The sequence below is a fragment of the Macrosteles quadrilineatus genome, unplaced genomic scaffold (assembly GCF_028750875.1).
Source record: "Macrosteles quadrilineatus isolate MER2022 unplaced genomic scaffold, UCM_ALF_1.0 Scaffold_5__1_contigs__length_97177068, whole genome shotgun sequence".
NCBI classification, from domain to species: domain Eukaryota; kingdom Metazoa; phylum Arthropoda; class Insecta; order Hemiptera; family Cicadellidae; genus Macrosteles; species Macrosteles quadrilineatus.
The window spans coordinates 57,297,125-57,307,611 of NW_026542598.1; the positions used below are offsets into that span (position 1 = coordinate 57,297,125).

The 10,487-nt window shown below is 33.7% G+C and overlaps 1 protein-coding gene across 1 annotated transcript; it reads right to left on the bottom strand.

Annotated features, from left to right (window-relative positions):
- Window positions 1-8,424: 8,424 nt before the first annotated feature.
- On the bottom strand, window positions 8,425-10,271 carry LOC128994495 (uncharacterized). Its single transcript, XM_054419085.1, has 2 exons — window positions 9,912-10,271; window positions 8,425-8,564 (listed from the first exon to the last, which is right to left on the bottom strand). Exons 1-2 carry the CDS (start codon window positions 10,192-10,194, stop codon window positions 8,443-8,445), a joined length of 405 nt encoding a protein of 134 aa, XP_054275060.1. The 5' UTR covers window positions 10,195-10,271; the 3' UTR covers window positions 8,425-8,442.
- Window positions 10,272-10,487: the final 216 nt, after the last annotated feature.

Here is a 10,487-nt window from a genome sequence, read left to right on the forward strand (position 1 = left end):
AACTCCTCCCTTATTTGTAGACCAATTTTAACGTTTAAGGTGTCAAAAGATTCGTCTCAATATGTAGTTTTGCAATAAGGTTTTAGAATTTAAAAATTCCTACTCTTAAGGGCGTGAGACCTTCTCAAAGGTCGGGTTTTCCCCATAAGAAATACATAGAACAAATTTAAAAACAAAAAACAGCTGTTTACAAAAAAGGGAGTAAATATTAATGTTTGTAATTTTCAGTAGGTTAAGAAGAAGTTAAACAGTTGATCAGTTTTGTTGGAAGAACAGAAAATGCCTCAAGTTCAAAGAAGAAATATTGAAAACGGGAGGAGGAGACAATTAATAATAAGATATCTTATGCATATGAGGAGAGTAGAAAAAGAGAGGCCTGGTCTAACAGATATCCATCCAGATACAAATTCACTTGGTGAGATGAATAATATTTGCCAGTTCTGCAGTCAACTTACTTTGGAAGTGAAAAAATATATGTGGCACATAGTGTTGTCACGGTGGTAAAGTTAACTTGCCTAATGTCAGATCAAATGAATGCATATAAGAAATGTATACTTCTGACACTGACAGATCGAGATATTTCAAAACATTTAGTACAAACTATATTTATGCCTTGACTTTGATGAGTTCAAGTAGTAAGATAATACCAAATCTTGGCGGACCTAATGTTTTTATTGTAAACTTTTGTATTACTCGCTCTACTTCAATTGAGAAAAAAATGCAAAATGGATTGTTTACTCCTAGGTTTAGGTTGCCATGCCGGTTGCTTTGACAAACTAATACACAGTTTTTTTTACTGAATTCACCAACACAATTCAGACATTTCAAGTCAAAAATAAGAAGTTTCAAAAACTCATTTACTATTGAAATTTTCAGTGGCAATATTAGACCAAACATAAGTGAAGGAATTAGTGTTTATGTATTCAACGAGTAGTTACGGTCAAGTTTGTTTATTTTTATGATTCAGGAAAGGCAAATAATATACGCTGTTCAAAAAGAGAAAATGAAAATTGCCATCAAAATCTTATAGCTACAAGAGTTATCGAACCTATTTTGACAAATGAATCCATACTTTCAAAACTTTGGGACAGGTATTAAGAGAAACTTAACTCCACAGAACAACGTGAGAACGTTCTGATGCGGGGCATACACTGTGACTGACAGATTACACGTTAAAATATGTTAACCAACTTTCAATGGTGTTGCTGCTTTAGCCTATTCAAAGCAGATTTTTATGACCGTGCAATTAGTATTTCAGAGTTTGTGGGTAAAAAATGGAGCACATGAAATTGTTGATATCACCTTACTTTTCAGGATTCTCTACAGAGGAAATTTGTTTGATTAGGGGGATGTCTCAAACCTTAAAATGACCCAACTCAAATTACTTTACACAGGTTATCAGGAAGACAACAGTTTTCTTCAATTCTCAATGCTGGAAAAACGTTTTTGCAACATGTTAACTCGAATTGTAACAGATCATTTACCATTCATTAGAGGTTATCAGTTAAAACTGAGAGCAGAAATAATGTAGGTGAGCCTTGACGACGCAAATCGAGATATTTAAAATTAGTTTCTAACAAGTGTTTAAACAACTTTAAGATGTAACTAGAATTACTCGAATTTAAGCATAGCGTTTTCCTTGATGTTATGTTTATGCGGCTCATTGAGCCGCACGGGTTCTCTAGTATATATATATTTTTGGCAGTGATAAACTCAGACACCGCTGAACCGATTGCCACGAAACTTGGTACATACGTGTAGAATTTCATGGAATAGGTTTATACACCATCAATTTCGTGATCCGTCCAATCGGCTCCGCCCCAGTGGCCCTGGAGTTTCCACATGTTAACCTTATGAGAAATGGAATTAATGAATCTTAACAGCTGTTTCAATTAAACAAGTTGGTTCTGTTCTATGATGTTCAATAGCATTAAAGTTACAAGGATTACCAACAGGGTGCAGCACTATTATTTCTTTTACATTTATGACAACAGCTAATTTGCTACCAAAAGGTGAGTGAGCATAGCGAACGAACTTCAACCTGGAGGTGAGTTAGCGTAGTGAACGAGTTAACCTGAAGGCAATTGAGCGTAGCGAACGAGCTAACCTGAAGGCAAGTGAGCGCAGCGAACGAGCTCCAACCTAAAGGTGAGTGAGCGTAGCAAACGAACTTCAACCAGGACGTGATTGAGCCGAATAGAAAGACCAAAATTATTGTCTATCCACTAGCATTAATATAAGAGCAATAATAAAGAATCGGTTATCCTTTGTACTATATGTGTTTCATTAGTTGTCGTACGTATTTTAGTTTAGTTATAAGCACTTCATATACAATAAGACAATTAAACGTTACGGTACTTAAATCATAAATAGTCAAAGGCAAGACAACGTCTGCTGGGTTCAGGTAGTAATCATATAAACTGATAAAACCGTATAAAACCATGTAACTGCACTCTGCCATGGTTCTCACCTTGCGGATCTTAAATAGTTGCCATGATATCGTCATCGAGTCTAAATCCCTTTATCAGTTGAAACCAATCTTTCTGAATACTTTCGAAATTTAGGTTTACTCATTGACACATACCAACCGATTTTGTTGATACAGCTTTTAATGAAAGGAAATAAAAATCCTTCTTTCATTATTGAGGCGAACTCGGGACCTCCTGGTCCTTTCTTACAGTTAACCTCTAAACTTAAATGTAATATGCTGAAACATAATTTTATGTGTTACGATTATTTTTATTTATGAAAAATCTAACACAGTTTTTCATAGTCAATGGATTAATTTGTGACGATTTGGAGAAAAGCTACGTATTATTTCTTGTGTTCAGGGTTTTTAATCTTCAAACACAATATTTTATCGAACATGAACAGTTTTCCTTTTTACTATGCAATCTTTTTTTTCTAAACGGGGTCTAATTGAGGAAAAAACACAAACAAACTATGCTTGCTATATTGTTTTTAGCTCAATTTTGAACTATGCATTAATCTGCGAAAGAAACTAATAATAACTCAAAGTAACAAATAAAAATAAAATAAACTCCAGTAAATATTCGTGTAAGAAAAATACCATAAATGACTACCGCGTCTATGCACCACCTTAACTCATATTGAATGAATATTAATAAGCGATGTGGTGTATGAAATAAAGCCTAGAAGACATAAAGTCACATAACCCAGTGTTTACAGCGGCAAGCTCGGTATTGACGGCGACTCGGAGGCGTAAATTATTCACCTTACGGTTCCACCTTGTTTGCAATAACTTCAAGCGGAAATCGAATGGTTCCCATTTAATATGTCGTGAATGACTTAAATTTGCCAGGAGTTTGAGTTTAGATCTTAATAATTACAGAGTATTTTAGTAAATAGTAAACAATATAAAATAGTTTCGTTATCTACTAAATAAGAACATCAGTGTATTATACTACTACAGTCAAAAAGTTCCTGGAATTAATTTCTGTAGACATTTAGCGCGATCGCCATCGACCAGTTCGGCTTGCAGTAGTTATAAAGAAAATAACAAAAATAATCTTCTAGGTTAGTGCTCTCAAAAAATAAAAAAATAAATAACCCTAAATACTACACAAAACATACAAGTTGAATGTTTTACAGTAGGTTAGGAGGTTTACTTGCGTTATTCAAAGTCAGTTTGTTGATTACAGCCTTATCTCAAGCTACATTGTGGAAATACAAAATTCGTAATCATATTAAATGTTTTAGGATCAATAACGATTACTACTTTGTCTTCGTAACCTCTCTCATTTAGCGTGTTTTAAATGACAAGTTACAGTATCTCAAAACAAAACTACCATTTTCATAGCTTAGAGGACATTAACGACATTAACTTAGTGGTCATTAATAGTTATGTTAAAAGGGTTTAGCAACAGGCGGCCCAGATTCCTTTATGAAGATATATACTGGTTATCAATGTGAGAGTCAGAGTATACAGAAATATGTGTTTTGAAATAATAAAACCCCCAGAATACGATGAACTTTTTAACAACAATACACAATCAAATCGCAAACCTGCCTACGAGGGTAGTTCTAATAACGACCGCAAACGCACCACAGCGCCACTGTGGCAAGACATAAGCCACCCTCACCAAATGAAATTATTCTATCAGATTGTGGTGGCTGTCGCATCGCTCCCCCTAACCCATCTCTGATTTAATTTCCAACAGCAAATATGCATCTTTCTGTGAAATACGATAAGCTCGAAAGATACGAATTAGATTTAATTTAAAACGCCTCGTAGCTTTTAATAAAACGGTTGACAGTGTGAACAAATTTTATTAAAATGTCCTGAATAAACCGTGAGATGGCTCCGTTCGTACGATATTAGAAACTTTAAATGCGAATACAGAATATTATTCAGAGAAATATAAAATATCAAAATTTGAAGTATATGGACTACTCATTGGATCAAGAGGAACAATTCCTCAACAAGTTGAGAAATTTTGGAAGAAATTCAAGTTGGAAAATCAAGTGTTATATTTAATATCTTTAACAGCCATAAAATTTTCTATTAATATTATAAGAAACCACCTATATAACAACTATCATAATTAGGTTTAATCAAACTTGCAAAATTTAATGTAATATTATTCTTTGTTCTACAGCAGACTACAATGTGTAGTAAGATTTCAATTTTTAAAATAAATTTGAATTTATATATGTTACTTTACCCGGATTGTATTAACATTGAATATATATCGTAAATGGTTGACTATATACCATTTATAGTATATATTCAATGGTATTACGCAACAGGGCGATGACGAAGAGAATCAGAAGTTTTGCGTTCACACTCGAAAACAGATACACATAACTGCACACACAGAAACACCTCTAATTTCATAGCATTACAGATAACAAATATTATATTATTGAAATTTCTTTGTATTTTTTACAGTTCTCTTCGTTTTTGCAGCTTTGAACATGCCATATCGCTTTGTCATTAGTGTTAATTCCTTATAAGCTTGTTGAATGCTGATTTCATTGTAGTCGATTATTGAAATGGTATAGTGTCATTTGTTGTCTAGCCTTTATTATTGTTACTTAAAGCTTGTATGTAAAAAATGTGTGTCTGAAAATGTTAACTGTAGTATGATCACTTTCTTTTAGTTTTTTTCTATCTTTGTGTGGAAAATAAATGGATGAAAATGACTCATTAAAATGGATAGGTATACACATCCTCAGATATACACAAGATAATATACACCAGAATTGGCGTCGTCAAACTTTACACACACACGAACGCCAATTCTGGTGGATATATCTGAGGATGGTAGTTTGATGCCGAAACGGCCGTAATATACAGAAACTTCAGAGCTGTGACGAGGTAACTGTATTATATTATATTATAGTCATCAATTCAGCTCTGGGGCTAAATCATGACTATTGATGATATAAATTGGTGTAAATTCCATGATTCTCTATTTTATTTAACATGCTCATCTTTCTTTATCGAACCGTCTTCTTGATTATTACACTATACATTTCCTTAGCGATTGATGTAGAGATCGTAGCGATAGTGGTAAGACGGTAAGATCATATACCTTCATAGCATCCAAAAATACTCTATATATTTACAGCATAAAAAGGTTCAATACTAACCATAAGGTGAACGTTGGCATGGTTTAAATTAAGGTAAAGTTAAAGCTCTGGAAGTAAATTCGGTTGAAAAACAACAATCAACACTTTAGAGTCTGTCAAAGTCCAGCAAAGACTTGTCATAACTTTTTTATCATATTTCTAACATCTTTGGCATAAATAACAAGATTTCTTTAAGAATTCTTTAACAATTCATATTTGATATTAAGTATAAGTTTTTATTTCAATTTAATTTCTTTGTTTTCCGATAAAGGATTTTCAGCTTCCAACTTCATGGCATTTTTAATTCAGTAACGAATTGACAGTGAACAAGATAAGGCATATTTGTCATCCGTCGTGTGTAAAAATGTATGGAAATTGTTTATAAACTTTTATACTAGCCCAAAATAAAATGGACCCGTAATTGAAGAAGTTAACGTGTAGTTAACTTTTAGTTATGACCAAAGACGGCGTCTGTTTAAAATTGGACAAGACAACAAATTCTAACAAGTAAACATAAAATTATGTAACACTTTTATAACCAAACAAGTTAAAATCTATAATTTGAATGCTCTAAAGATAAATTAATAAATTTACTAATGTGAGATGTTTAGAACATTAAAATCCGACTTATAATCTTATCTACTCGCTTAAAATTTGATTAAAGTAGTAAAAGAAAGCGTCATCATTTATTACAACTTATTATAACAATGAATTTGAATATGAAACATTTTTGGAAATGGAATAGTCAATATAATTTTAGAAGTACACTTCAACAGTACTCGCCGCTCTCACAAATGCAAGCTAAAGTGCTTTAATGCATTGGTTACGCACATGCAATTATTATTATTTAGGTCACCACTAACAAGATTAATGCACTTGAATATATACAGTAATACACTAATGTGTGCTTACCACCCTACCACTAAAGTTTTCCTCTCAAAACCACAGGTATGCAGTTATCCAAATATAAATAATAGCCCACTTATATTAGTGCATGATGTTAGAGGAACTTAATCGAGTACATTTTATTGAGTTAGTTAATCTTATATATAGTTCTTCAAAAGTTTTCACTACTTTCATTAAGATAAATGGTTTTATTTAGTGTATAAAATACAATTCTTTTAAAAAAGTAGGTTTCTTTTTTGTAAGTTAGTAAATAACTTCTTGATCAGCAACGCACGTGTTATTAAGTTACCTGAAAAAACTAACAAATTATACGACTAATAACACTAGTAAGTGTTATCACACTAATAACACTAGTGTGATAACTAGTAATACTAGAGTTATTAGACGTATAATTTGTTTGTTATTCATGTAAATTAGTAGTAGTCAACTAGAGGACTACGAACATCCTCATCCTCGTAAGTTAAAATTAATGTAATTCTTATCGGAGTATCTTTATGAAAATATTTTGTGTTGTTAAGCGATTTCCTCAAATTTTTACTATCGTGTTTGTTAAACGCCATTGGATTGGGTTCACCTTTAGTAAGTGAACGGTTCAAACGATTGACTATTGGATACTGAAGGTTTTATCAACAGTTAAAGGTTCAAACCACGGTATTCTCAATATTCATCATTGGCCTAATGTTAGAATGCATAATTTCAAATGAATTCAGGGACCAGAATCATACGTCGGGGATCATACATTTGGGAAAACATCTTTAGATTGTTATCTCATAGATTTAAAATTACACAACTAAAACCTAAACATGTTAACAACATCTTAAAAAATAGCTTTGCCAAAACCAAATCAAGCTAGTTGTGTTACCTCACCTTTGTTATCTAGGATCACAAAGACATTTTTCTATTTATTGTATATTAAAGCTATAAATGGAACTTGACAAAAATGTGTTACACAACTCCTCACTTCCGAAGTCGGAATAACAAAGTCCAATGCTGTGTTCGTCCCTAATGTTTGACTGTCTTGTTAGACAAGGTAAGTTTGTAATGGCTGAAGTTCTGCTTCTAATATCTTCTACAGTACTAACACTAATAACTTACTTTCATTACACTGTCATTTCACAGAGCCTGTCACGAAGTCATCTATCTTCATTTAAATGAAGCTGAGGTGAATACTTCTGTTGGATTTAAACAAATCTATTTGCGTATTTTACATAGTTTTTAAGAGTAGTAAAAGATAAAGTTAAGAATATTTTGTTTCATATCAAAATCACTGTTTCAACACGAGCACATTGTAAAGATGATAAATAAACAATTAAGAATGGAGGATATAAAAACATTGAGAAATTATTCGCAATGTCCGTCCTTCTAGGAAAGTTTTATTTTGAAAACAGAAAATGGAAATTCTTTTTTGGGAGAATTTCAAGAAAATGCAATACCTGAAGAAACTATTTGACTACATAGGTTGTGTACATAGGTTGAGATATACATATGTATATCTCAAGCCCTGCTACTGTACTACTGGCCACAGAAGAAAAGTCCGTTATAGTAGTTGATTTTACTCACTCCTTATCACACGAAATAATATGAGAATGAGAATGAGAATGAGAATGAGAATGAGAATAAGAATGAGAATGAGAATGAGAATGAGAATTTTATTTGGTCTTTTAAACATGCAGTTACATGCAATCAGACAAGTCATATAATAATCATCTGGCAACAATCAGTTAGGCTAACAGTCCCAGTTAGTAAACTGGGTTGACTTAGCTTAAATCACACCATGCACAAAAACAGGCAAATATAATAAATAAATAAATAGTTAAATAATGGCAACTACAATAGTGAATAAATAGTGCACAAACTACTCATATCTACTTTCAAAACAAAAAAACAAAAAAAAACACACCATGCACAAACTACTTCAAACTTCAGGCACAGCAAAAGCAATCAAAAGCATCTACTTACAACAGCTGTAGGAATTTCAAAAAATTCTTTTAAAGCATACAAAGGATGCGCCAATAGCATCTCTTGTAGTTTCCGCTTAAACTGGCGGATCTCCAGGTTTCGTGCTGAATAAGGCAATGCATTAAATAGATTTATTGCTAAGATATCACAGTTGAGTTGAGTTTTTCTAAGTCTAACATAAGGTATATCTATTAGATGTTTATTTCTTGTGTCATGCTCATGCACCTCGGCTCTAGTTACTACATTCCCAATACTATTTTCCTTAAACTTAACTAAAATATCAAAAATATACAAGCTGTAAACAGTCATCAGTTTCTCAGATACAAATAAGGGTTTGCAATGTGCGTCATAAGAAGCATCAGCCATTAACCTAATTGCCTTCTTTTGAACAGTTAAGATACCTTTAACATCAGTTGCACTGCCCCATAGGCTTAGGCCGTATAAAATTATACTTTGAAAAAATGCAACATAGGCTACTTTTAAGTATTGTTTGGGAACATTTACCTTCAAATTTCTTAATAAATGTACAACTCTTGATAATTTGCTGCATGTCACTGCAACTTGATCATCCCATAACAACTTATTATCTAGGGTTAAGCCAAGTAATTTAACATTATTGGAATCATTGATAGGCCTATCGCCTATCCGCCTTAGAGAAAAAATCAGACTTTGAGTTTTGGCATTATTTAAAAAGAGATAGTTTGCACGGAACCAGATAGCTGATTGTTCCAAGGAACGTGACATATCCCCTGTTAGCATGGCTTCATCTTTACCTGTACACACAAGAGTAGTGTCATCTGCGTAGCTAATGACAGTTGCGTCAGTGTTATGACTTAGATCATTGACCATGATTAAAAAGAGCAGAGGCCCCAGGATTGAGCCCTGCGGTACACCATGAGACAATGTTTTGGCACGAGAACTCTGCCCTCTAGCAAACACAACCTGCTCCCGGCCACACAGATAAGACTCAATCAAACTGAGTGTTCTAGGCCCAACCTTATAAAATTCAAGTTTTTTGATTAACAGTTCATGATCGACTGTATCAAAAGCCTTGCTGAGATCACACATGGTGACCCCAGCAAGACTACCCTCTTCAAAACTTTCAAGAACAATCTTAACCAAATTGTCGACCGCAGCAATGGTCGACCGCCCTGCACGAAAACCGTATTGAGTGTCCGAGAGCAGGTGGTTTGATTCGAAATAATGGTAAAGTTGCTTTTGAATAACATATTCAAACACCTTAGAAAAGATGGGCAGAATCGACACAGGCCTAAAGTTTTCTGGTAGGTCCCAACTGCCTTTTTTGTGGATGGGAATGGTTTTAGACTTTTTTTAAATCTTTGGGAAAATCCCTTCAGCTATACATTGATTTACACAAAAGGTCAAAGGGTCAACTATATGGTTAATAATCAATTTTAAGAAATCATTAGAAATGCCATAAATGTCCTTACATCTCGATGTCTTCATATCCTTCACAGCATCCAGCACCTGGTCACAAGAAGCCAGTTCAACCTCGAATCTGCAGGTAGGGGAGGGGCACCTCTCCAGCAACTCCAATGCAGATACTCCAGGATCTTCCATCTCTTCTCTAAGGGACTGCACCGTTTCCACAAAGTACTCATTCAACTGGTCCGGAGTTACTTCAGGCACTCTAGATAGGCTGGGGGTGGTAACCTTCTTTATGATCTTCCAAGCAGCGGAACATTTATTTGCTGAGCCTTCAATAAACTTCATATTTGCCACCAGTTTGGCTGATTTTAGTTCACTCTTGTACTCCTTTTTACATTGATTATACAAGTTCTTTATGTCAGTACTCCCCGAGCTTTTCATCATGTCGTACAGAAATAGAACCCAACTTTTTTTGGCAAGTACTGATTGGTTGATCCAATTGGAAGTAGGCCTACGGCTCTTAGACATAGGCTTAGCAGCTTTGATTTTAATTTCTTTAACCGGAAAGCACTGGTTAAAAATATTTATGAAGGTCTCCATAAATAGATCAAAATTTGCCTCACCACCATCGATTACTA

Excerpts from the sequence above, each read along its gene's own strand:
- LOC128994495 (XM_054419085.1), bottom strand. The coding sequence starts at position 10,194 with ATGAAGTTTATTGAAGGCTCAGCAAATAAATGTTCCGCTGCTTGGAAG. Across the intron at positions 8,565-9,911 it reads GGATATGAAGACATCGAGAT|CACGAAACCTGGAGATCCGC; the intron begins GTAAGGACATTT and ends TGCCTTATTCAG.